General features: G+C 52.6%; 1 protein-coding gene across 3 annotated transcripts in view; it reads left to right on the forward strand.

Annotated features, from left to right (window-relative positions):
• The window catches only part of bcl6b (BCL6B transcription repressor), a 30093-nt gene extending 7514 nt beyond the window's left edge, over nt 1–22579 (forward strand). For 2 of the 3 annotated variants that reach the window (XM_006627369.3, XM_015340562.2), the window contains exons 2-12: nt 8752–8828; nt 9754–9975; nt 10505–10726; nt 11891–12106; nt 12829–13030; nt 13546–13790; nt 14322–14458; nt 15030–15197; nt 15760–15890; nt 16518–16655; nt 17090–22579. In XM_006627369.3, coding sequence (XP_006627432.3) covers nt 8752–8828; nt 9754–9975; nt 10505–10726; nt 11891–12106; nt 12829–13030; nt 13546–13790; nt 14322–14458; nt 15030–15197; nt 15760–15890; nt 16518–16655; nt 17090–17230 — 1899 coding nt within the window. In that variant the 3' untranslated portion in view covers nt 17231–22579. Of the gene's footprint in view, nt 1–6024; nt 6196–8751; nt 8829–9753; nt 9976–10504; nt 10727–11890; nt 12107–12828; nt 13031–13545; nt 13791–14321; nt 14459–15029; nt 15198–15759; nt 15891–16517; nt 16656–17089 lie in introns of all 3 variants that reach the window. The other variant, XM_015340561.2, reaches the window with a different exon arrangement.
• The last annotated feature ends 5214 nt before the right edge of the window (nt 22580–27793 follow it).

Below are 27793 nucleotides of genomic sequence, written 5' to 3' on the forward strand. Positions count from 1 at the left end.
CTCACACTGAGACACTGAACACACTGCGGCACGGCACTCTGACACCGAGACACTGAACACACTGAAGCCTGGCACTCTGACACTGAACACACTGCAGCCCGGCACTCTCATACTGTGACACTGAATACACTGCAGCCCGGCACTCTGACACTGAGACACTGAACACACTGCAGCCCGGCACTCTGACACTGAGACACTGAACACACTGCAGCCTGGCACTCTCGCACTGAGACACTGAACACACTGCAGCCTGGCACTCGGACACTGCGACACTGAACACATTGCAGCCCAGCACTGAGACACTGAACACATTGCAGCCCAGCACTGAGACACTGAACACACTGCAGCCCGGCACCGAGACACTGAACACACTGAAGCCTGGCACTCTGACACTGAACACACTGCAGCCCGGCACTCTCATACTGTGACACTGAATACACTGCAGCCCGGCACCCTGACACTGAGACACTGAACACACTGCAGCCTGGCACTCTCGCACTGAGACACTGAACACACTGCAGCCTGGCACTCTGACACTGTGACACTGAACACATTGCAGCCCAGCACTGAGACACTGAACACACTTCAGCCCAGCACTCTGATACTGTTACACTGAACACACTGCAGCCCGGCACTCTGAGACTGAGACACTGAATACACTGCAGCCTGGCACTCGGACACTGCGACACTGAACACATTGCAGCCCGGCACTGAGACACTGAACACATTGCAGCCCAGCACTGAGACAAACACACTGCAGCTCGGCATTCTGACACTGTTACACTGAACACACTGCAGCCCGGCACTGATACACTGAACACACTGCAGCCCAGCACTCTGACACTGCGACACTGAACACAATGCAGCCTGGCACACTCCCAGTCCCTCAGCTCTGACCCCCAGTGCCTCACTCCCAGTCCCTCAGCTCTGACCCCCAGTGCCTCACTCCCAGTCCCTCAGCTCTGACCCCCGGTGCCTCACTCCCAGTCCCTCAGCTCTGACCCCCAGTGCCTCACTCCCAGTCCCTCAGCTCTGACCCCCAGTGCCTCACTCCCAGTCCCTCAGCTCTGACCCCCAGTGCCTCACTCCCAGTCCCTCAGCTCTGACCCCCAGTGCCTCACTCCCAGTCCAGCTTCAGCCCTGCTCTGCAGACCTGCTCTCCCTCCTTTCCTTCCCAGTCTCCGCCTCTGCGCCTCTCCAGCCCTGCTGGCCAGCGCTCTCTCCCTGTGCCACCTGCTGAGGAAGTGACTCAGGAGGAGATGACTTTCCTGTCTTTCATGCAGAGGACGGATGCCGTTGCCAAGGAAGAGTCGCGTTCGTGTTTTTTTGCGAATGTTTTGTTTTTGTTTTTTTTTTCCATTTTTCCGAAACAAAAGTAGATCTCCGTCCTCTCCTCCTCCCCTTTCCCCTTTCTCCCTTGTGGAATCGCTTCCCCGTCTCGCCTTATAAGTACAAAATCCAGATCAGGAAGCCGTGTAAAGGGAAATTCTGCTTATTTGGTTTGTTTATCCGAGTGCTTTGCTCCGGTTGTAGCTGAAATCCTGGAAGAGACCTACGCTGGGCTCAGGCGGTCTGCCTCGGGCTGTGGTGGTCCGCAGTCAGCCCTGGTGGGCAAAGGGGTCAGAAGATTCGACTCTGGATATGTGGCATGTTGTGTGTCCTCCACATGCATGGCTGTAATGTCAGGTCACAGAGTGGCAGGATGGTTAACGGCACCCTTTCACACCTGCAAGGTTCTGGGTACAAGTGCCCAGGCCACCCTTCTGTGTGGAGCTTGCATGTTCTTGCTAGATTTGTGTTGGAGGTTTGGGGGGGGGTGGTATAGAGCTCCAATCTTCCAAAGACATGCGGTCAAAGAACCCCCCCCCCCCCCAGATTTATCCCTATCAGAAAAACAGCTGGTTTCTCCTCCTTATCAACTGTGTCCACACGGGACAGTGTAGAGAAAAGGGGTACAGGACATAGGCCTGTGAGCTCACACTGGCCTCGGGAAGGTGTCACCTGAGTGCCAGTTCTAGGTCATAGTGCGGCGCAGCGCAAACAGCTCTGATTGGTGGGTGTGTCAGAGGAGACCATTTGACCTGGTCGTTTGTGATCGTGAGCTCCGTGTCCATGGCCTTGGTCAGGTCGGGCATTTAAATGATGGATGCTATAAAAGAACACACTTCCCAAAATTGACCTCGGGTCCGATAGACCGGACTGTCCAGCTCTAACTGGGATTCTCCCCAGCAAAGGGCCAGCCGGCACCATGACCTTTCACCTTTAGTTCGGGTCCCAGCACTCCCACCCTCTCACTCTTCCTGTCTCGTTCTCCCTTCTCCCTCTCCCTCTCCCTCCCGCTCTCCTCCTCCGGTTCCTGTGCTCACAATGCCTGGAAGCTGCCTAGACCTGCTGTGTTTGTTTCTTTTTCTCCTTCCATAAAAGAATTGAAAAGTAATTCCACACGCTCTCCTGCAAACATAGCGCACATGCTGTTTACTGTAAGAGGTTTTTTTTCTGCGTGGGTCATACAGTATGTTTGCCTTTCATTCCTAGGCTGGATCTCTATTTTTAATGTGTGCAATTCCATGTAAGTGCCAGAAAACCTTAGCTAGCAGCTGCATCACCCTGCAACTCACGACTGGCAGCCCCACTGGAGCTCAGCAGGTGTGAGCCTGTCCAGTACCTGGATGGGAGACTTCCTGGGAAAGCTGAGGTTGCTGCTGGAAGAGGTGTTAGTGGGGCCAGCACCCTGTGGTCTATGTAGGTCCTAATGCCCCAGTATAGTGATGGGGACACTATACTGTAAACAGGCGCCATCCTTCGGATGTGACATAAAACCGAGGTCCTGACTCTCTGTGGTCATTAAAAATCCCAGGGTGTTTCTCGAAAAGAGTTGGGGTTACCCCAGTGTCCTGGCCATATTTCCCCCTGTTCTTTACCAATCTCGGCCACCTAATAATCCCCCTCTCTGAACTGGCTTCATCACTCTGCTCTCCTCCCCACTGAGAGCTGGTGTGTGGGGAGAGTACTGGTGCATCATCCAGGTGGGGCTACACACTGATGGTGGTGGAGGGGAGTCCCCATTAATTGTAAAGCACTTTGAGTGGAGTGTCCAGAAGAGTACTTTATAAGTGTGAGGAATTATTATTAGTATTTGTAAAAGCACTAGAAATGCTCAAAATCTCTCTAGATTTATCCCAGAGGGAGACACCCTGAAGTGACTAATAACTAACTTATAAGGCTCAAAGACCACAACTAACTTTTCATCTTTAGCTGCTTTTGCAGATTTAGCCCAATAAAGACAGCATACCGTGCTCAGACAGAGCGTGATTGGACAAGTGAGATCAATCAGAGCAGGTGTCTCAGTCCCAGTCCTGCAAGGATTATTAGCCCACTTTCAATCACTCACTTCTGAAGACATGCAGCGTCATCATCGTGACCAGTTAAACAGGTGCTGCATTCAGTTAAGAGAATTTCAAGATGAGCTGTGACCAAGATCACTCCCAGAATTTAGAAAGCATCTAAATTTGAATCTGCAAGACTAAGCAATAATAATGGAACAAGTAATAGGTTTATTCCATGCTGAAATAAAGAAGAAGAAAGAGAACACAAGTGTAAACGCTTTCCCTTTGCCTACTGCCCTGTCTCTCTCAAACCTGAAGAAGGCTCCACGGCCGAAACGTTGTGTTCTCTTTCTTCATCTTTTTTTCAGCATGGAATAAACCTATTACTTGTTCCTTTGCAGCCTACGCATGCTGACGCAGCTCCCCACCTAAGCAATAATAATAATTCCTTACACTTATACAGCACATTTCTGGACATTCCACTCAGAGCAGTTTCCAGGTACTGGGGACTCCCTTCCACAACTACCAATGTACAGATGATGCAACAGCAGCCAGAGTGCACCAGTACACTCACCCCACACCAGCTCTCAGTGGGGAGAAGAACAGATTGATCCAGCCCTGGGATTTTTAATGACCACAGCAAGTCAGGACCTCTGTTTTACATCTCATCTGAAGGACAGCAGCTTTTTACAGTATAGTGTCCCCATGACTATTCTAGGGTTATTAGGACCCACACAGACCACGGGGTGAGCGCCCCCTACTGGCCCCACTAACACCTCTTCCAGCAGCAGCCTTAGCTTTCCCAGCAGGTCTCCCACCCAGGTACTGGCCAGGCTCACTCCTGCTGAGCTCCAGTGGGGCTGCCAGCTGGGAGTTGCAGGGTGATACTCTCTGGTGCAGAGGATGGAGAAACACGAACGCGAGATTTGACCTCGCTGAACGCAGTCTGACGCCTTTTCTGCGACTTTATGAGAACGGAGCTGCGTTAGTCTGGGTGGTGGGACATTGACCGAAGGATTTTCCCGATTTCCCCCTGGAAGCTCTGAAGCCTCCTGACACTGAGGCTAGCGCCACCAGGAAGCCAGGATCAGGGCTTGACGCGTCCTTTCTGCGAGCAGCCCGGGTGATTCCAGCGCCCGCCGGATTCTGGGGGCGTGCTGGGGGTTCCCATTGTTCCGGCACATCTGTCTTCGTCTGTACTTCTTGCTAGTGGGGGGGGGGTGGGAGGGCTGCGGTTCAGTCTTGTTTTCCCCTCCAGAGTTCCTGTGATTTTATTTTTTTCCGCCCTACTGCAAACAACCCCTCCCACCCCCCCACAGTCCCGGTCAGCCCCTGTGCTCCTGGTCCACCTTCCGTCCAGGAAACCAGGCGGAGCTCCAGACAGAAGGAACCGTAAAAACACTGGAGGCTTCATCACACCAGCAGGTCGGAGCGGAACTGTGCCTGACAGACAGGCCGAGTCTCTAAACCTGTCATTCCGCTGCTGTATCGAGGAGACCGTTCTGCTCGTCTGGCCCGTTTGCAGCTCATTGAGCCGAGAATCTCATTATCCAAATGTTTTTTGGTATCAAGTTTAATAACATAGCTGGGCTGCTTGTTCCACACTCCCACCACCCTTTGTGTAAAGAAGCGCCTCCTGTCCTGGCTGGAGGATCTCATCCCGCTGTGTCTTAAGCCGATACCCTGGCTTCTCTCCAACAACATTGCTGGGCAGCGTGTTCTGCACTCCCACCACTTTGTGTGTAAAGAAGTGCCTGCTGTCCTGACTGGAGGACCTCATCCCTCTGTGTCTTGAGAGAAGCCAAGGTATGGGCTTCAACAACATGGCTGGGCAGCTTGTTCCACACTCCCACCACCCTCTGTGTAAAGAAGTGCCTCCTGTTCTCAGTCTTAAATGCACTTCCACATACAGTAGTTTCCACTTTTGTGTGTGTGTGTGTGTGTTTCACTGTTCTTTCTAAAGGTTGCCATTGAGAGTTTGTCCTTATCTTTGAGAAGTTTGAATACGTGTATCAGGTCCCCTTGTAGTCTTCTCTGCTCAAGACTAAAGAGATCCAGTCCCTTCAGCCTGACAATCCAAGTCCTTCCCTCGAGCCCCAGGGCGTATCCGGTTGCTCTTCTCTGGGCTGATCCCAGAGCAGCAATGTCAGCTCTGTAACAGGGTGACCAAAATTGTAGACATTATTCCGGTTTCACTTGAAAACCTAAGGCTGCTTTGGAAGCGAGCACGCAAAAGCCGGTGTTGTGTTTTCTGAAAAGCAGTCGCTACCGAGAGAGGAGTGTGTGCTGTCGCCAGCACCGCCCCCTCTCCCCCAGGCCCTAGTGGAAATCCAGGTGCTCCCACTTTAGCAGGCTTCCCCTTCCTCACCACGGGCCGGGCGGGAGAGGGTAAGGAGTGGGCCGGTAGCTTTCCTGAGCAGGGGATATTTTTTTCGAAAGAAAAACAGAGAACTGTTTTCCTGCCATTGCTGCAACACACACACACGTATAAAAAAAAAACAAGGAGACCTAAAAATACAAGAGGCTCAGGGGCCTGGATCTTTCCTGCTGAGCTTCCTGCCCCTGCGTGGGCCGCGAGGGAAGGGGAAACGAGAGGTCCTGGCTGCCCTGCGCTTCCTGTGCGACGTTATATAGAGTCCCCCCCCCTCCCCTTGTCCCTCCTCCCCGCTCCCTGCCGCCCCTCTTCCCTCTTCCAAAGAGCGAGGGCGAGAGAGAGAGACGGACAGTCGAGGCAGGCACTCGAGGAGGCTGGTCCAGCTCCTGATCCTGGGAATCGGGTCTCGGCACAGGCCAGCGGGCGGCTGGATCTCGCTCAGCGCGGCCCGGTCCGGAGGACGGGCGGGTCTCCGCTTCGTCCCTGCTGGTCGGGGTGAGTGGTGGGCCGTTCTCCCGCGTGAGGGCAGGCGGGCTGCGGGACGGGGGGGGACCCTCGGAGGACCCTGCTGAGCCGGGATGGGCTGCGAGCCTCCTGTCCCCTGCTCCAGGGGTCCTGCGCTGAGGCTGCTGTAGGTCTGGGGGTGGCGGGCAAGTCCGATGGCCTGGCGGGACGTGCTCCGGGCGGAGGGGGGCTCCGGCGGAGTGAGGGCTAAGCCGAAGGTGCTGGTGAGAGCCCCCGAAGGGACCACCAGCGCGCGAGTCCCCTCCGAACCGGGAGCTGAACCGCCCTGCGTGCCGTGGTCAAGCGAGGTCCTGCTCAGCGCTGTAGGTCATCCACCCCCCAGCCCCCCACCCAGGGCTCTCGGGGTGAAAGGGGTGATCGTTGTTATTGATGGGCAGATGTGTCGGGTTCGAGGATTGGTGGCTGGCAGGCTCGCTCTCCAGCCTGGGCATGTCCTCCCTCTCGGAGGTGAGCCGTCCGGGTCCGCAGCGGGAAGGGTGAAGCAGAATGAAGCGACTGTGGCGTCAAACGCTGGTGCTGCGTGTTCAGCTGTTCTCGGTCGTAGTGAGAGGTGTCCCAGCGCGAGCTCGGCCCGTGCCCCCGTGCTCCCACGCAGCGTGAGCTTGGCAGGAGGCTGGGAGGTGGGGTGGGGAAGGGAGAGTCGCCTGCCTCTGGCGCCGTTTCTGGCTTCTCGGTGTGGAGCTCTTCATGGGGTGAGCGTGTGTGTGTGTGTGTGTGTTCTTGGGGTGAGCCTGTCCGCGTGTGTGTGTGTTCCTGGGGTGAATATGTGTCTTTGTGAGCCTGTGTGTGTGTGAGTTGCAGGGTGAACAGTATCTGTGCAGTGGGTGAGCCTCTGGTCTTACCAAGGCTGTGCCTGTGACGGCCGGCAGCAGACAGGTCAGGGGGGGGGGGGTCTCACTTGACCCCAGCAGACAGGGAGCACAGTCCTGAACAAGTTTCAGGACTTTTATTGTTCTTTAGTTTTGCTCAGCGTCCCGGTTTAACCTGTGGGGTCTGTTCTGTGCTGCTGCACTATCTGTGTCTGTGAAGGTCCTGAGTGTCTGGAAGAAAGGAGACTTCACAATTAGGTCATCTGCCCCCCGGCCCCACCCAAGGCACCAGAATGCCAGTTTTCCGTCCTGCAGTGCCCAGCTGTCGGGTGTATCTGCTGGGGTTAAGAAGGGTGGAGGAGGGCGACTGTGGTGTAAAGAAAGCAGGGGCTGTCATGGGAAGCACCTGGCATGCCCACCGTGCCCGCGCAGCTGCAGGAGGGATCGTGGGACACGGAGCTGTGTCCTGTCCCCAGCGGAATCCCTCCCTCTGTGTTGGGTTAACCAGTCCTGCAGGTCCTGAATGTGTCTGCTGGCATTCAGGGTCCCTTCTGAGCTCCAGGTTAGGTGGTAACGAGCGCGTTAAGGTCATGAGGAACTGAACTGGAACGAAAACTTTCAGACACACCACGCTATCCAGGTCTGCAGGTTGGGCCACCGTGGTCTGGGCAGTGAGCCTTGTATCCCGGGAATCAGCCAATCTGAGATTGGAGTCAGTTACTGGGGGACAGTCACTGGGGCCACCCCCAGGTCTACTGCTCTCTGATCAGTCACAGGCAGGAGTTCGGGTTTGGCCAGCAGCTCCTGTGAACCGCTGAGGCACCTGCCAGCCTGTAGCAATGTCAAGGAGAGAGAGAGACGCATGTGGTTCCTCCAATCAGTGCTTCCCCCTCTGTCTGGCGTGGAACACCTGGTGTGACAAACCAGGGGGGTGGGGGGCGTGTCCGTTTGGCTCGATCCATCCTGGGAGTGAGAGATCTTCACAGACAGAGCAAGTGGCGATGCCAGACCGGGCTGCTGTGCAGTGAAAACCCAACCCCGTCACACGGTGTCCCTGCTCTCTCCCTCTGCGCTGGGACAGAGGGCTGCAGAGGCAAGCCCTGAGCTGAGTGAAGTGGATCGGGAGTTCCTGAGGTCTCAAATGGAAGAATGGCTCCTATCCTGCTCTAGATTTTAAGACAATCGAGAACCCGTGATAGTTTTCTAATGCAATGGAAAGATAAAAGTGCAGAATCAGCACACATGTGCTCGAGACCGGGGTTTCAGCTGAGGCTGGCTGATCGATGTCGCAACTGTGCAATGACGCTCTCACCAAGGAGCGTGTCAGGAAGTGTGCTTTCCGTGTGTTCAAGTGGGTTTTTACTCTAGGAAGGTCCATGGTGTTTCTCTCACCCACATTACAATTTAAAGGGGTTCATTCAAAATATTTAAGTAGCGTACTGTATATTTAGTACTGTATATTTAGCAGGGTCTTAAAACACTCCTATGCTAAATATGATTTCTTCCTTTGCTTTAGATGTTTAATGAAAAGCAGTGTTAAAGGAGGCTGTTTGCAGGGTGAGGTGTCTGGACGTCCTTGCGTCTCCTCACATATGCAGAAGCTGGAGCGTGATTGATCAAGCCAGTGTCTTGACCTGCGTCTTGGGACCGGGTCAGGAGCGCGTGCCTGTCCGGTGAGGGGCTCTGACGAGTGCGTGTGCCCGCTGTCGCCCCCTAGGTACGATTCCCGGGAGCTGGTCTCGCCCGGCGGACGCCGCCGGCCGCGTGCCCCCTGCAGTGCCAGCCCAAGCGCAGGTGAGTCGGCCCCGCCCGGCGGCGGTCAGATCGCGCTTGCTGATCGATTGCGTTCAGCAGCTCCGTTCTGCACTGCTGCCGTACCCCTGCCAGCAGAGCTGGGGAGGATCCAGGGTCTGACATCACTGTGATCGGGGAAACTCCCCATCCAGTCCCGTCAAGCTGCAGGGGAGCACCCTCTGCCTTTCTTAAGCCTGCCAGAAGGTGTTATGATGAGCTTTGATTGCAGAAGGTAATATCATATATCGCAATGCAACGCTTTATGGCAAGGGGGCGATCTGGAGCGAATACCCATGCCCGCGCCTTTGCCCTTACCCACATGGGTTCTAAGTGGGGGCGTGGCGGGGTGAAGGGGGTGCTTGTGCTACCTGTGTCTTACAGCAGTGGTTCCCACACACCTGCTGGGTTTTGTTCCAGCCGAGTCGTCGCTCGGCTACGCCATCAAACCCTTCCTTGACTTAATAATCAGAAGATTCATCGGAACAGCACTGAGACATGGACCTGCTTTAACTGTTGTATTCTGAAAATGAAATAAAATCCCAAACTTGTGTCTAGAAATAAAATGCATTCAGCATTACAAGTGCAATGAAATGCTTATAAAGAAGCAACTGCATTATTATTGAAGCAACATATTTGATCAGTTGAGGCTTCAGTTATCTAATGAAGGGGGGAGGGACTGAAAGCCAGCGGGTTTGTGGGTCACCAGGACCAGGACTGGGAACCCCTGTCTTAGATGTTACTCCCTTCTATGCTCAGTAACACCCTCTCTCTCTCTCAATTCAATTCAATTTCAATTCAATGTGCTTTATTAGCATGACCGATGGGTACAATCAGTGTTGCCAAAGCAAATAAAAATAATAACATTAACATTGAACAAAACACAAAAGTAAAACTCTCTCGCTCTCTCTCTCTCTGTGCCTCCCAGCACAGAAATGAGTTCCAGGTCAGCGGTGGAAGGATACGCGGCGGAGGAGCAGTGCTCCGGCAGTGCTGGGGCGGAGGGATACGTGAAGGAGTTCACCCGGCACTCCAACGACGTCCTGCTCAACCTGAACGAGCTCCGGCACCGGCAGATCCTCACGGACGCCACCCTGGTGGTGGGCACCATGAAACTGCGGGCACACTGCGCCGTGCTGATCGCCTGCAGGTGAGGGCGCATGCTGCACATGTGGGTCAAATGTTAAGGCTGAATCAAATATCACCCCAGGGGTTTTCAATTTAGACTAGAGCTCAAGGACAGAACCATCTACCGATAGGGTGACAGGATTGGCTTTCCATTGGCTTTACATCTGGCAGACTAAAAGAGCAAACATGGTCTTTACAAACACAGGAACAAACTTGTTCAGCAGCAAATCGCTGGTTAATCCGAGGAATTTCTCCCACTGTTTCTCCATGGGTTCCAGGGCATCCTGGAACAGGGAAGGTAGATCGACTTTGACAGCAAGGCTGGGCAGCCCGTTCAAGTCTCCTACCACTCTTAGGGTAGAGAAGCACCTGTTGTTCTCGACGTTTCTACATGACCTCTCATTATTCTCCCCTACAGATTTAGCTCATTTAAACTTAGTTTTGAGATAGTCTGGGCGGCTCTTGAGGAATGAGGAGCACCAGGGCAGATGATGGCAACCGTGGTAATGACTTCTCTCTCTCTCTCTCTTTCTCTCTCGTCCCCCTTGTAGCGGCTTCTTCTACTCCCTGTTCTCCCGGCGGGGCTCGGCGGAGCTCAGCGTGCTGACCCTCCCCGCCACGCTGGACGTGGGGGCCGTCTCGCTGCTCCTGGACTTCATGTACACCTCCCGCCTCCCCCTGTCCCGGCACACGGTGGGGGCCGTGCTCACCGCCGCCACCTACCTGCAGATGGAGCACGTGGCGGACACCTGCCGCGCCTTCATCCTCGCCAGGTAGCGGGCAGGGGACCGCCCATGACTCACGACTCACCGCCGGTCCGTTTCCTTGCACACCCGTGGGACAGGCAGCTCCCTAATTGCTTAATTGATAACAGATGGATAGATAAGCCTTAATTGATCCCGAAGGGAAATTGAGGTGTTACAGCAGCCCAGCCCAAGACGAGCAAAAACAGACATCGGAAGAGACTAAGAATTAAAATAAGTACAGCAAGACAAAGTAAAATAAATAGAGTTAGGTGTGTGCAAAATATGCTAAGAGTCACTGTAAAACAATAAAATATGTGCAGAATGCGCATAGGTATATACAGATTGAAAGTACCACAGTATAAGCAGTATATTAATGAAGGGCTAGCAGTCCTAGCCTAGGGCAGTGTTGTACATCCTGATAGCCGTCGGGAGGAAGGACCCGCAGAAACGTTCCCTTGAACACCGTAGCTGGAGCAGTCTGTTCCTGAAAGTGCTCCACTACCTGATAACAGTCCCATGTAGTGGATGAGAGGCGTTGTTCATGATGGCTGTGAGCTTGGCCAGCAATCTTCTCTCCGCCACCAGCTCCAGGGGGTCAAGCCTCAGCCCCAGAGCAGAGCCAGCCTTTGCCTTCCAGCACAGGAGGTACAGCAGTGAAGGTGCTGGTTGTCACAAGGGCTTGCCACAGGGTGGATCGGCTGGGGTTCGCATTGAGTGGCCTGTTTATTCCCTCTGCGTGGCTCTGGGATGTCAAAGATGAAAGGGGTTGCGTTGAATCAGACGTATGACGAAGTCAGTGACCGCCCCCTCTCGGCTGATACCATTTAATTAACAGAAATAAAAACGAGTAACTCCAAGTGTTTCTCGTCCCGTCCGCAAAGTATGCCACCTTGTCAGGAGACGTCGCTTCGTTTGCAAGGCTGCTGGGAATGAATCGACAGGCAGGAGCTCTGATCATTAGTGCTTCGTTATCGAAGAGGGATCCCTCAGCGGTGGCCCTGTGTGCATTGTCCCGCGATGAGCTGGTGTCCCGTCCAGTGCGGAGCCCTGCTCTGCTCGCTGTATTTCCGTGCCTGGATTGGGATTGCCCCCGAAGAATGATGAGTGGTTGGCTTTCTGGTCATGGATGGATGTTGTGTTTGCAGACAGCCCTTTCTCTGACGCGCCGTTTCTGTGCTTGACCTCCTGCAGCGAGAACATGGCCATGCACCCCAGATCCCCCGGGCTGGACTCCTCTGGGGCCCTGCAGGTGCCCGCCGGCGGCGCACATCCCTGTAGCGCCTCAGGCAGAGGCATGGGACTGGCCGCTCAGGCCAACGGTGTGCCGGCGCCAAGCTCAGCCCAGCACACGCTGTCCTCCCAGCCACAAGAGGGAGCACCTCTAGGCCAGCACAAGGATATACCAAGGTGAGCGCGACTGCGTGTGGCAGGAGTGTGTGGTACCGAAGGGATGTCTAACGGACACTGATGGAACCTACTTCTTGATCATGTGCATTGAATTGGCATGCTGACCGGCCCGCTCGAGGCTAGCTTCTCATGCAGTGTGTCTCACCCTCTCCATTGTGAATTTGCACTGTGAAAGGTGTAAAAGTCACAATCCTCTGCTGTATAATCAGATCAGTTCAATCCAAGGTGCTTTATTGGCATGACCGGTGAGTCCCATCAGTGTCGCCAAAGCAAAACAAATGCAATTAACATAAACAAAAATCGACAGACATTTGCAATAAAGACACAATCATAAGATATTTACATAAATAGTTACAAAATGTACAAAAATATATTCCGTATATCTTACATATAATCTCTCTAAAGCAATGCAACGAAACTCTCTTACCTCCTTTAACACTATCCTACCGTCTGCTCTGTTGGTAATGTTTGCCTTCCTTGATGTATTGCTGTGCTTTTAAACAAACTTCTGCTACAGGATAATAAAGCTTGAACTGAATTGGTTTGACATTTTCAGTTATTGCTTTGTTGGGAAGTCGGTAACAGAGGAATAATTTAGGATTTTGACAATTCAAGCCAGAGGGGAAAGTGAAAGTGGCTGATATTTCCATGTGCTGCTTGCGACACTTTTGCCAGAAGAGTGGGGTTTTGACGTTGTGCTTCTCTGTTACTTATGTTCCCAGAGGCCTCTGCGACAGCTGGGCCCCGAGAGGCCCGGGGTCTTGCCTGAATTCCGAGCCCAGGCCCGAGGGAGTCAAGATGGAGGCGGAGTCGTCGGGGTCCCCTTCCCCGGCCCCGGACAGTCCCGCGCGGTCCAGCTGTCACCCCAATTCTCCGTCAGAGGCTAGCGGCTGTGGGAGCCAGACCCCCCACCCCCCCCTCGCAGTGAGTGTGGCCACCTGTCCGTTTCTCCACACCACCCTTTCCCATAGTCCGCTGGCAGGGGGTTGACACTTCGGGACCTGCTGCTTCCGTAAGGGAAACAGATTCCAGAGGCACGGAGGCGTGGTGTTTGGATAGCTTTTTGCCATCAACCCTTTCCTAGGGAAAATATCTGATTTCACAATCATCAAAATCTCAAAAATAGCCCCTGTGGTATTGCACAGGCTCTTCTGTGAATATGTACAGTACAGCACAATGATCCCTCCGTTTAGTGAAGATGACCAGCACCACACTCGTAAAGAGTCGTTTACAGTTTACTGTGCGGCTCTACCTTCTTTAACTTAGCTTTTTTTTGTTATATTAAATGCATTAGTAACATGCTGATATCGTGACATCAATGATAAGGAATGTTGTTCCTACTCTGACGGGTTTTGGAGGATATCAGTTTATAATTTTCTCCAATGGCCTTGATTGAGGTTCTAGTGCGCTAACCCCTGTGTCCTGTGGTCTGCTGTTAGGCCCAGTCGGACTCCAGGCCCAACCCAGACCCCAAGGCCTGCAACTGGAAGAAATACAAGTTCATTGTTCTCAACCCACTTTGTACAAGAACCGCCGTCAAAGAGGAGGAGCCCGAAGAGGAGGCGGGGGTGAAGGAGGGGGCGGAACCTTACAGCCACACCCCCACTAGCCCTGATAGGACGACGTCCTCTGACAGTCCCGCCCAGGAGGCGGGGAAAATGGAAGAGGGGGTGCAGCCGGACAGGTAGGGGAAAGACACGTGGAAATAACCAGAACTGAGGAAAGGTTGCAAACGAGATGCCGTTTCAGCTCTTTCAGTTCATTATCTGATTCAGTAGCTCCTGAAGACAGTCAGGTCACCAGTTTCAACAGCTTGGCTGGGCAGCTTCTCCTATGCACCCAAAACCCTTAGTGTGAATAAAACACTGCCTCCTGTCCTCGCTGTTTATATGGACTTCCTTGTTTCGACTTGTGTCCACTGATTAGTCAATCAGGCTTCACTGTCGGTCCTCAAGAGCTCCACTGGGTTGACATTGTCATTGACCTTTGAGAACTGCAATCTGCCTGGTCGCTCTTCTGCGGACCAACTCCAGAAGAGCAGACACTTGATTTCCCCACTAGAGAGCGTGTTTGTCTCATCCTGGAGCGACAAGCTGTGATCCATAGGTAGCGGAGGGGATTGGCTCCCATCGAGCAAAGACCAGCTCTGCGCTGTGCTCCTGGCGTGGGAAAGTGGTTGCGCTGACGCGTGGGGGTGTTTGTGTGGCTGTTCCAGGCTGGCGGCGTGCCCCCGGTGCCAGGTGTGCCAGCAGAGTTTCCAGAGCCTCGCCCACCTGTGCCGCCACATGCTGGGCAGCCACCCCGGAGAGGATCTGCCGGTGCCCCCCCCGCTGCTGCCGGAGGGCACCCAAGGTAGGCGCCCGGGCCTGTCCGGTCCAGCACGGCAGTACCATCGGGTCTCTCGCCCGCAGGAGCGCATGGAATCGAGGATTTCCGGACGCTCTCCGTTCCCTCGGTGTTTGTGCTCCTTTCCCATGAGATCACCATGTTGATGCCACGTACCTGCTTAGCTAATTGGTAAAGATTAAAAGTCTTAATGAGGAATGTTAAGGAGATGTCCTCTGCCTTCATCATAATTGGCTTCTGAAATAACAGAAAAGAGGAGGAAATGGAATACTGGGGGAACGGCAAGTAGAGAACAGCCTCATTTAGGAGCTGATAAACAGATTGTACGTATTTTGGAAATTTTCTAATAATCTCCTTTAAGTAACATTTGTTATATACCTTAAGAGGTACATAGAGACTCGGATTCTTTGGGTGCCCAAGCAGGAATCGAGAAAGTCCAAATGCAAATAAGACCTGAAGACTGTGTTCTCTTTCAACAAAGTAGTGCTTGATTAATTTATAGTGTAACAAGATTTACAGACCCTGGTGCAAATGTATACTGCCATCGTTCTGATTACTGTCTTTCTGCCACGCCCAGTGGGAGGAGCCAACTCTTGCTCCCTGTGTCACCGGCCCTGCCCCCTGGAGCAGGCCAGCCCGGGGCATCCCTTGCGTTACCACGGTGACGACAGGCAGGAGAACAAGTGTTGCTGCTCAGGATTCCGTTACCGAGGCAACCTGGGCGGGGCCAAATCCATCCACACAGGTAGGAATGCGCCGATTGCCGTCTTCTGTTGCAAAGTCAAGAGCCGTGAACTGACTGGGTACAGCAACGGTGTTTGGCGTTATGTGTTGCTTCATTCATGCACCCCACAGCAGTGTGTGGGTTTTATTAATCTCTTCCAGAAGCAGAAACAGCGACAAGGAATTATAGCATTGTTAAAAACATGTCTTCAGGCAGATAAATAATGATTTGTTAATTACTCATTTATTATCTGCTTAAAGAGCATCATTAATTGCATTAGTGTGCTTGAACTGTTTCCTTGCTTACTGGTTTAGTGTTCGTTAGGATACTCTCTGATATTCTGCAGAAAATCCACTAAGTGTTGCACCAGGGAACAAGTTTTGAAAGAGAACAGTAAGGAAGTGCGCTGGGGAAGCAATTTCCTGCTGCACTGGGGCTGCCACCCTATAGGCAGTGCATCGTGGGTAGATTCCCGGCGTTGTCTCAGAAGCTCCGTGGGTCAGACAACAAAGAGTGGAGAAACCGAGCAGGGTCACTCCAGTGTAACAGTGCTGACCGGTGCTGTGATTACGCCCCCCCGCAGGAGAGAAGCCGTATCGCTGCAGTGTGTGCGGGGCTCAGTTCAACCGGCCGGCCAACCTGAAGACCCACTCACGCATCCACTCCGGGGAGAAGCCCTACCGCTGCGACACCTGCGGTGCCCGCTTCGTGCAGGTAGGAGGCGCTGTGGTGTGTACTGAGCCCTGCCCTTCCCTAGATCTTTACCAGCTGTTAACCGGTGCCTGCTCGCCACAACCCTCTTACCAGATCTGTCCTCAGAAATTAAACCAGTGGCTCACTCCCTCTCCATTCTGTCCTGGAAGGAGGGCTCTCTGCACTGCCAGGCGATGTGTTCGTACTCAGACCATTGGTCATCAGTGTGAGGGTGGTGGACTGGAATGGGCCGGGTGGGACCTGCTGCACCTGCCAGACGATTGATTGGCACAGTAGATGCCACCTAGCCCATCCGTGATCGTTCCTATCACAGTAGATACCACCCTCCCCCCCTCCCATGGGCTGGAACAGCTGGGCTTCACCAGTGCACGTGATCTGCCGAGCATTTCAGAAGAACCTTTTGTCACATATGAGCAGGAGAGAGATCCTGCTGGCAGATTGGAGAATTGCTGGTTGTGACAGGGCTCAGCAGGAGCGATCATGTTAAAGAAGTGTGTTGTGCGCACAGGTGCACGTGTGGTATGCGTGTGCATATGTTGTGTGTATGTGTGTGTGCGTGTGTGTATAGTGTACAGTATGTGTAGATGCTTGTGTAGATCTCATGCCAGGTGCGCTGTGTCGATCCAGGTGGCACACCTGCGGGCCCACGTCCTCATCCACACTGGGGAGAAGCCGTACCCCTGTGAGACCTGCGGCACGCGCTTCCGACACCTGCAGACCCTGAAGAGCCACATCCGCATCCACACGGGAGAGAAGCCCTACACGGTGAGCCTGCCCTTCACCTTTGACCTTTGCCTGGCGAAGAACTCTGGTCCATGAGAGGTGGGCCACTCCATTCCCAACTGGGGGTGGGAGCGAGGGTGTTATTCCCCACACAGCCAATGCCAGGGTCTGTAAGCAGTCACTCAGATCATTTCCCCATCAATTACATTTTAGACATTTTCTGTGGGTGTCTCTTCATCTTCATCAACCATCCTAGAACATACTGTACATGTTTTCAAGTCCATGCAAACATGCAGACCACCTCTGAGGGACTGAGCAGCAGAGAGCTTAACTAGAGATGCCAGTAGGTGTCATATTGACACATGCACACCAACAGACTTCACTTTGTGCTCATGCTCTGATGACCCTGCATACTAATTACAGCCCCTGTGTGTGTGTGTGTGTGTGTGTGTGTGTGTTTTTCCTTTGCCTCGCAGTGTGAAAAATGCGACCTGCACTTCCGGCACAAGAGCCAGCTGCGTCTCCACCTGCGGCAGAAACACGGGGCTGTCACCAACACTAAGATCCGCTACAAGGTCCTCTCCGACCCCTACCGCACCATCCTGGAGACCTGCTGATTCCCGTCGCCGCGACCCTCTGACCCCTGAGCCCCCACGGACACACGGGCCCGACCTCCCGCTCCTTCCCCAACCTGGTTTGCACGGGTGATCATTGCCACACTTGGGCAGGGTCAGAGGTCAAGGTGTCCCAACCCGCGCAGGACTGTCCCCCAGTGTTCCCCCGCTCCTCGGTGAGGAGATGGACCCTTTGCTATATTGTTCAGTGTTAAAGGGGGGAAATGGGAAGAATGGTTTGGATTCCCGACAGGGACAGGAGCCAGAAGGGAGCTGTTCCAGAGTGGGAATGCAGCCCTATTCCGAGGGAAGGAGCTATAGATGAGACCTGGCGTCACTGCACTGTTCAGATCAGAAGGTGAATATACAGTTAGTCTAGACACAGGTGGTGGAACACAGCTGTGTATGGGATGAGGAATTTGAATGGAACCGTCGTAAAGGAAGAAAAGCTGGAGGAAGACTGTGTGAGAAGAACCTGGAAGAGAGCTATTGGTATAGCTGAAACCTGGAATAGTTTATTCCATGTGAAGGGAACCAGGACATCGGAGTGGGAGTGGGAAACTGTACAATCCATCATTCCCCGGCTGCTCGGCGACCGATCAGAAAACAGAATCTTCAGGTTGTGCTCAACGCCCCTGACAACGCAAGATGGAACCCGGAGTCACACCACGGCCGCCTGTGAGCAGGATTCCCCGGGCGACAGCTGGCAGGCAACAAGGCCTGGCTCTCGGCCCACTTCCTGGGTGGTGATGTCAGCGCAGGACGCGCGGCTCCACCAATCAGCACTCTCCCTCCGGTCAGGCGCTGGGGAGCCCGGCCCCAGGTGGGCGGGCCAGGGGGTAAGGACAGCCCCCGAGGGGGCGGGCCTGCAAACAGCAGGGGAATAGGGGTCAGAACAAAGGCTTCTCTCTCTGCCGCAGAAGGGTTTTTGGGTCATGGGTTCATAGTACTGAGTGCTGGAGAGACAGACAGAAGCCCAGGGGCTTCACTCAGGCTGGGAAGTCCAATAATTAATAATTGCACGATTTATCACAGTTCATTGCCCACAAAATCTGCACAGTGCCACCCGAGTGCTTTTTTTTTGTGAGTGACTGACTGCCATAAGTCTTGACCACTGATCTGATCTGTAAGGCAGGAAGGTCTCCCTGCCTGTAGAGATCCTTGAAGCGCTGAGTGAAGAGTCCCTGGGATCTGTGGCTGGAGTCTTCAGTGTGGGAGAAATTTTATACTGTCTAGACTGAATTTTGTTCTGGTGTAAGCTTACTGCTGTGTGTGTGTGTCATGGGGGTTCCTGAGGTCACGGGGTCAGATCAGGAATCGCAGTCTGTGCTTTCCTCTCATCTCTGTCCCCTGATGCTCCCTCCCCTGTGCTGATCTCTGCGGGTCTTTCTCCGCATCATGCTTTCGAGAAATTCCCAACCTCACAGGAGGGGCAACAAGGCCTTCTGGATCTTCTGAAGGGGAGATGCCAAGAGAGAGCGCAGGCCAGCAGGCCAGCGGAAAGGGGGACAAGCTGTTAGAAGCCTGGGGGGAGGGAGGCGGTTATCTCTGGGTGACATCACACTCCGCAGGCGGAGCCTAGATAAGAAGCCACGCCCCCGATATACTGCCTACTCTCTGCCCCCCAGGACACACACACACAGACTCCGAGATCAGTCGGCACCTGGCTCCACTATCCTGAGTTTCCGAGGTTTGAGGGGTGGTGGAATGCGCCCCAAAGCTATAATACTTCACATGTTACTGCAGGAGGGGGGTCCTAATTCTAGCTCTCAAGATCCACACAGGTCAGTTTTTTTTTTGTCACAGAAGTGTCTTTTTCACCCTAGTTCCTAGGTCCCCTTTTCAAATGATGATGATATTTGTTTACGTCTATGATGATATTTTAAAATCACTTTTCTTATAGTTTCTTCCCTAGACTCACAATTACTTATTTCCACCCCCCACCGTGCAAAAGGGACCCCAGATCACTGCAGAAGGAAACCCATATACCAGTGTTTAACTTCCTCAAACCCTGGGCCACCCCCCTTCTTACTCTTTCCAGCACCATTCCTGTCTGGAATCACCCCATGGAATCATTATTTATGTCACGATGGCTTCCATTTCTTTTTTTTGGCCTGTTTCAAAATTGCTCGTGGCTGAAGACCGAGTGAGCCTGGCGACCTCTGACCTGCCCGGCATGCTGGGATGGATCGGCCATTGTTCTGGCAGCAAAAACTGGGGCCCTACAACCCTTTTGAGAAAAGCTGCTTGTCGCACAAACGGCCCCTTACCCAGAAACTTTCCCGACCTGTTAACCTGTTAAATGAGACGACTCGTTTCTTGACGAAAGGCCATTCACAACAAACAGGGTATCATTCTAGTCTCCCCCTGGTTTCCTAACACTCTAAAAAGTAAGTGGTAAGGCACTTGGCTGGGAACCTTCTACTCCACTTGTAGTTTTACTGTTTTTTTTTCACTTTTTATTTGAATTAATCTGTTATGGTTGTTTTTGTGAGCTCCCTTGCTATAAAGATCCATCCCACATCGATTCCCTTCCTTTCCCACCCCCCACTGCACTCAACCCCCCCATGACAGAACGAGTCAGTCTCTCCGATCAGCTCCAGCTGCTAAATTGCTCCAGCCATCGTCAGCGAGGCCAACGAACAAGGCCGCACTGCTGAAAGGGAGCCGCGACGCTCTGGTTATATTTCAGGGCTGGAAAGAATCAGCATTTCAATGAGTTTTTGTTACTGAGAGTGAATAAGTGGTCTGGTCAGTTGGGACTGCAGTCCCCCCTTATTCGGGAAGGGCTGGAGGACTTGGCTCAGTGGCCAGCATGATCACTCCTGCTGTAAGAGACATGTCAACATTACCAGCACTGTGGAGCCAGGTGGCCACTGTAGGAGCCCTCTACGATATTGCTGTACATTGTGATGTAAATAGACATTCCTACCCCTTGTCTGCCTGTGGAACCGAGAGAAAATCACCGTGGAGGGAAAGGACCCACTCCGTTCAGACTGCTCTCCCTTCTCTTCTTCTTTTTCTCCAGCTTTCCGTGCTAATCCCAGAAAAAAAACACAGCGGGAAGAACCTTTCTTGGGACAGTGTAACTGGGGCAAAACCGCCGGGCGGGGGTGGGAAACAGAAAACCCAAACCAATCATTGCTATTGTGCTGGGTCAGAACATGACGCAATTCTCAGAGAGGCGACTGAAGAAATTGTCGGCTCTGGCATCCTAGAGCGAGATTTTGATCGATTTTAAAGCTTGCGTAGAAAATGTGAGCCAGCATCGAGTGTTACACGCCGGAGAGCTAAAGCTGAAAGAATGAAATGGGAAAAATGGAGTCACAAACATTCCTGTTGCATGAGCATAGTCAAACCAATCCAGGCTCCCAGTGAGAGGAGGCTCTTTGGCCTGTTTGTCTGGTCCCAGCATTCCATCAGGCTGTTTTCGAAAGAAGCCAGGGTATTGGCTGTCCGGCTTGTTCCCGACCCCCGCCGCCCTTTGTGTAAAGCTGCTCCCATTTTCCCGCAAACGTTTTAGCAAAACGTCTTTAATCCAAAAGGTCATATTAACTGTGGCGAAATTGGATCCGGGATCCCTTGAGCATGTCTACCCAGAAGACGTTGATGAACTCTTGTAGCTCAACCTGAAATCCCTCCAATCTGTGTTTAAAACACTTGGAGCGGGCTGCGCCACGGGCTTCTTTCTTTCAGTACCTTCAAGGCAGAAAGGGTTAGGAGTCCAACCTTTTTATACAAATATATAAATATTATTTTAAAGGTAACATGCTTTGAAAGCAATGCTGTTAGCTTCAGTATAAATGATTTAAAAATAATATATACTGTACATGGATGGGGGAAAAATATTTTGCTGGCCAAAGACAAGGTATCTTTGATATCTGTGAGAGTACAACTCGTAAAAAAAAAATTGTGTGTGAGACCTGCGATGATTTGCCATTGTCAGCAGTGTGGCTGTGCAGTGGCTTGTGGGTGCGTGTGGGATTTGTAACTGCGCGAATGTGTTCTTTTACCCCGCATTCCGGGGGACGAAACTCTCGGGAGTGTTTCGACCTCGTGACTCGATTTGCTTCGTTAGGAGAAGTTGACCTGCTCCGCTCCATCTCGAGATGCCTGGCTATCCCCCAGTTCTGTGTGCTATTAGGAGCTGGTTCTGTGTTTCATTCTGAGAACTGATCTAATGGGGCTCATTCAGCACTACGCCTCTTACAAGAGATGACATCACCCTCTTGAAAGCTGAGTGGCGTCACACCCTCGCGCTGTTGGCGTAGCTCGATTCCCTGTTGTCTGGGTGGGGCACCATGTGGCCAGGATGCCCTTGATTCGCGTGATTGAAATTCAGGAAATGGTTTCTCAATGGGAATTCTTTGCAACTCAGATTATACAGATTCCCAGCCTACTGACAATTTTATGCTAAAATGTCAATCATTTTGCTTAATGTGAGTTCAGCCCACATTTTGCATTGGTTTGCTGTGCTTTCCTATGGTATTATCATCCTGTGAAGAGGCGGTGTGATTTTTCTTTTAACCAGTTTGTTATTTTTAGTACGTTTAAGAAAGGCTATTTTTTCTATTTTCTTAGCTTTCAAAGGAGTCTTTTGCTTTTGACTCTTTACTCCTTAATTACTTCCTGGTTACCTGTGTCCTGTGTGATTCTCCTGTGTTTTTCTTCAGTTATGTTTGTCTTTGTCAACAGACTTCAGAAAATGAAGGTAGTGGGCTGGGGAGGCAAATCTGTGTTACACCGTGCAACCTTGACATTCTTCCCCACGCCACTTCCTTTGGTCATGGTGCAAGACCGCTCTGTCTGCAGGTGTTTTTCACCTCTCGGGCACACACCATGAAGACAGACAACGGAGAACAAGGAAACTGAGTCAGGCAACCCTTAAAAAGTTTACTGTGGTAGATCATGGTAAAAGCAAAGTGAAGCCTATCAAAGTGTGGTACAATCCTGGTAAAAGCATGGAAAGCACTGAGCAGTGTGGTTACATATGGACTGCCGGTAAATCAAACAGGTTAAACAGGCAAATTCACTGTGGTAAACTTTCATTAAGGAAGTTAAGTGAAAAGAGGAAATTGTAAAAAAAAATAATAACATTCTGCTTCTGCGAGACGTAGCTACATAATATCTGGGCTGTTTGACATACTGTCCCATTTCATGACCTGCACTGAAGTATAGGAGTCAAAAGCCCTGTCCTGGTGCACCTGGCCATGTGGTTTACTGTATGTCTTCTTTCATAAGTGCTGCTTTTTTCACTTTGTGTTTTTTGGTTACTGAAAGTTACGCAAAGCTGGCTTTGTTGCCTGTTCTCTGTTCTCATGCACTCGTTCAATAAAGCTGTGCTGTCTTCCGCTGGTGTTTCCCAACGTGCGCTGATTTCCTGCTCCTGGCAGAGCTGTGCTGAAGGGAGGAAGAGGTTCTGTGTCCTCTGTGCAGATTGATTCCCACTGGGGGGGAATAACCACTTTCTTCTGGTTGAAGTATTGGGGTCCCCCTACCCCCCCATACAGAACAAACGGAACAACGTGCTTTTGTCGCTTTGAGAAAGTTTTAAAGTATGCACATTTTGCAGCCCAGTCCTGATCCATTCTTCCGAGGGGATCAACTTCCGCTGGGAACAGATAAAGGGAGGTGCACTGCATGATTCCACCCGCCGTCCCCGTTTTCAGGGGGATAGAGATCCAGCAGGTTGTTCTGTCTGGGGAAGGAATTCTGGCCTCTGGTCCTCAAATCCAGCCTCTTCATTGACCCAGCACACCCGTCCCATGAGCCTATTCTGGCTGGGGGGGTCCTAATATATTGGCCCATGAGCTTAGGTTTGCGGTCTACAGTTTAACAGTGGGAGAGGGGGGAGTTTTCCCCAGGTGAGTCTTTCTCCTGGGGACCCACACTGCGGGAGTGTGGGTTCCTAATCTATTGGCCAGGGCGTACGCCAGCAGCCTCCCGCGCAGGAATGAGCAGATTAGTCCACCATTGCGACACGGTTCTCTCAGGTAGCGTCACGTTCTCCTGGGAGCTCTTCAGACCAGAGGCGAAGAAGGTGTGAGAGATCCCTTCAGGATCAGCAGTGCGCACCAGACTCGACACAAAGCCGAAGTGTACAATAACACCCCAGGATGGGAAGGTGATCACGCAAGCTTGGGCCCGTTGTAGGAGCTGAGTAACAGTTGAGTCACCAGCGGCACAGTGGTGCACTGGTTAGGGCACTGGGTTCACTTCCAGACCTGGGGTTAATAATAATCGCTTACACTTATATAGTACTTTATTGGACACTCCTCTCAAAGCTATTTACAGGTAACGGGGACTCTCCTCCACCACCACCAATGTGCAGCATCCACACAGGGGTTCTGTCTGGGTGGAGTTTGCATGTTCTCCCCTAGTTTGCGTGGATTTCCTCTGGCGGCTCCGGGTTTCCCAGTTTCCTCCTACAGTCCAAAGACATGCTGGGAGGTTAATGGGCTCCTGGAAAAATTGGCCCTGGTGTGAGTGCGTCTCTCGCATTGCCCTGCGCTGGACTGGTGTCTTGGCCAGGGTGTGTCCTGCCTTGTGCCCGCTGCTTGCTGGGATAGGCTCCGGCTCCCCTGCGGTCCTGAACTGGAAAAGCAAAGTTTGAAAATGGAGGGCTGAGTCATCGCAGTTTCCCAGCCCCCCCCGTCCATTCTGCACAAGCCAGCGATGACGGTGGCTCTCGCCCAGTGCCATCCAGAGAGGAGCAAAAGGATGTGTTTTTTTTTTTCTTGGACATGCGATTGTGAGAAGGTTTCTTTTAAAGAAACCCTCCGCCGTAGTCGGCCCCTGGCCGCCCGCCCCCGCCTGCCTTCCTTCCTGTCTCATTAATGCGCCAGCCTGCTGCCGTGACTCAGCCAAAGGGTGTGCAATGGGTACTTTTTTTTTTTAAAAAGGAGGAACAATTGAGCGCCAGGCACCTGTTTCCGGTACAGCTTTGACCTGGAGCGCACACCACAGTTCCCGCGTGTTGGCCTGTGGGGCAGGGGCTGGCCAGCTGGCCCTGTTTAACTTAACTCTGTGTTTTCCTGAGTTTCACTTTCATCAGCAACACGGACCGCAGAGTGGACTAGATCAGACAGAAAGAGCTGTGTGTCTCGCAAGGAAAAGGTTTAATAGTGCATTTTAAGTTTTAAGAGCAAGCAGTTGCTATGGATTGCGTTATGGGACTGTAAATGTCAGGCTGAGGGGCGAAACAGTTATGCAGGTTAATATGTAACGTCAATCAATTCATCTTTTAGTTTGCTTAAGTGTCCTTTGCCACATACTGCCACAGAGCCCCTTCCACAATTATAAAACGGCTGACAATGTTGAACAGCAACGGAAGACCAGGTGGCCACGAAGGAGAGGAAAACACTCTGGGGTCCCGGGTTCGATGGTTGCACCAGTGGGCACTGCCAATTGGTTTGTGGTGCAGCCATCCCCTGTGGCGTGAGCCGTCTCTGCGCTCCTGGGTCTGTCGTCGGGGTCATCCGAGTGAAGTAGTGGATCCCTGCTGGATCTGCCATTCCCTGGGTCCAGCATTCCAGGTCCGGATTTTTTAAAAATCAAAATATACTTTATTTCCATAGCAACACCTCACAAAAGAAATATTTTCACGAATTTGGTAAACATTCTGACTAGGTATGCACTTCACATGCAATAAAAACTTTCCAAACGGGGGCGATTGTCCATTATCAATCCGTGCAAGTGGATGATGGGGCCGGATTTGCTCAATTAAAGGGTCCCTCCAGGCCCTACCACTTGCTTTTGTCCACGAGTCCCTGTACAGGGGCCACAGTCCCCTCCAGCGCTCCCTCGCCGTGGAGAAGCCCCATTTGGCCACGTCGCAGTTCGTCCACCCTCTGAGGTCCGCCAGGATCCTCTCCTCCAGCTCCGTCGCTCCCCACTATCCTGTGTGCCGGATGAGAGTGGTCCTTGCGTTCCACAGTCCTTCCAGGTCCGGACGCCACAGGATTGCTTGGCATCAGATCGCAGGGCCGTGACCCACGATCCAAGCGGTTGGGAAGATGGAAAGATGGGACAGGGTTGATCGCCAATTCAGTTACAGGACACCAGTGGGAGGAGACCCCACAAACAAAGGACAACAGTTTTATCATACAGAGCTGGGTGGTGGGGAGCGGGGGGGTCGGTCCTGTTCAGGAATGGGGTGCAGTGATGATGGGGGTGAACCCCAGTTCTTCACCCCACCACCACCTCCGATCCCTCTCATCACTCTCCTCTGGCACGAGCGGTCAACTTACGGAATCTTGGAAAATCCCCATGAAATCCAAACTGGGAGGAACAAAATAAATGGCAGTTCCTGGAGCTCCTTCCTGGATATTGTGTGTGTCCAGGAGTGACGCACAATCCTGCTGGCTGTTCCAGAGTTGTGTGGGAACACTGACTTTTCCTGCAACGCCTCTGGGCTGTGGGAAGATTGACTAACTGTGGAAGGGCAAACAATGGACACCCTGTTCCTTTGGACAATAATTCCACAATAACAGGACTAATGGAGAGGGGGCCAGTTTCATGTTGAGAAGTGCTGATCAGCTCACATCTATATTCAGGTGAGAGCCTGGCCAGTACCTGGATGGGAGACCTCCTGGGAAAGCTAAAGTTGCTACTGGAAGAGGTGTTAATGGGACCAGTGGGGGGCACTCACCCTGCAGTCTGTGTGGGTCCTAATGCCCCAGTATAGTGACGGGGACACTATACTGTAACAAAGAGGCTCTCCTTTGGATGAGCTGTAAAACCGAGGTCCTGACTCTCTGTGGTCATTTAAAATCCCAGGGTGTTTCTTGAAAAGAGTTGGGGTGTTACCCGGGTGTCCTGGCCAAATTTCCCCCTGGTCTTTACCAGTCATGGCCTCCTAATAATCCCCCTCTCTGAACTGGCTTCATCACTCTGCTCTCCTCCCCACTGAGAGCTGGTGTGTGGGGAGAGTACTGGTGTATCATCCAGGTGGGGCTGCACACTGGTGGTGGTGGAGGGGAGCCCCCATTACCTGTACAGTGCTTTGAGTGGAGTGTCCAGAAAAGCGCTATATTAGTGTAAGAGTTGTTTATTATTATTAGCATGAGGTTAACTAAGTAACCAAGGGACGCTGAAGGTATCCTGTGAGCCATGAGCTGTACGAGTTAGCACATAGATTTGACCAACAGCTCAAAAGACAGTTCTGTGCTCCTTTTCTTTGTTTTCAAATTTCCAGTTCAGTTCGGGAATTTGCATGTTTGAAAAAAAGGCGCTCGAGAGTTCTTTCTCCGGACCTCTCGGTATCAACCTCGCTCGCTCACAACATCAGTTTATTGTCATTACCGTGTTCCTTGGGGGTGTGTCTGGGATGGTGCCTGCTTCCCTTGAGGGCACTCTATACACAATGAGCAGGAAACAAGGACGGGGAGGGAGGGGGCGTTAAAAATTAATTTGAAAAAAAAAAGGCAAGAGGAAGCTCCCATTGGCCAGTGGCCCGATGACCTCACACCTGCTTCCTAGGCGGACAACCGAGGTGGAGGTGCAAGTGCATGCTGGGAAGAGGATGTCACGAGGCCCATTGGACCCATCCAGCACAGCCCACCCTGTGCGGGGAGCGCATCCTCTCAGAGCCGTGGAGTCACTGTCGGCTGACGCCTTCGTGTCCTCACTGAAGAGGGGGGAAGTTTTACATCGGTGTTCCGCATCAGAGCATCACCGAGGCCCACGTGAAGAGCTCTGAGGGTGTTGATGAGCTACGAAGGAGAACGAAATGTGACTGACAAACAAAGTACAAACGGGCGGCGCAGGGCCCTGGGCTTGACACCAGGGGTGCTGTCTGTGGGGAGTTTGCATGTTCTCCCCGTGTTTGCGTGGGTTTCATCCTCCTTTTGCTCCAGGTTTCTCCCACAAGTCCAAAGATATACTGGATTATCGGAGAACCGGCCCTGGTGCGAGTGTGTGTGTCCTGTGATGGGCTGGCGTCCCGCCCAGGGTGTGCCCGGATTTGTGCCCCTTTGCTTGCTGGGATGGGCTCCAGCTCCCCCACCACCCTGAACTGGAAAAAAAACTGTTTTAAAACACGGACTGGTGGACAAACTACAAAAGAGAAGAGCTCTGATGGGCTCACAGGTCGGACTGGATTGCTCCTAGCTCATGCACCTGATAATCTCGTTCAGCTCTTTCTTCGGGGGTTCCCTGGTAACACAGCTGTCCCTACAGTCATTAATACTGAGCTGGCTTTACACAGAGTGTGGTGGGGGTGTGGAACAAAGTGCCTCCCCAGCGGTGAGGCCAGCAGGAGCAAGACCAACAGCCTCCTCTCTCATGCAATAAGACAAGGAGGACACCACCCCTGGTCCCTGTGAGCCACCGTCCAGCAGGGCCTGCAGGCTGTGGAGACTTCGCACGCACCGGGGGGGAACAGCTGAACGAGTCACTCAGTCACGCCATTAACAGCCAGTTGAGACCCCTAAGTGCAACAGGGGATGGGGACTTCTGCGTCAAACGATCTCTGAACGGACTTTATCGACTGGGCAAATTACATGCCTGAGCGACCCAGACGGATCCGTTCCCGAGGGGTCGGGAGCTGGTGAGCTGAGGGCGGAC

Source organism: Lepisosteus oculatus, chromosome 3, assembly GCF_040954835.1.
Source record: "Lepisosteus oculatus isolate fLepOcu1 chromosome 3, fLepOcu1.hap2, whole genome shotgun sequence".
Taxonomy (NCBI): Eukaryota; Metazoa; Chordata; class Actinopteri; order Semionotiformes; family Lepisosteidae; genus Lepisosteus; species Lepisosteus oculatus.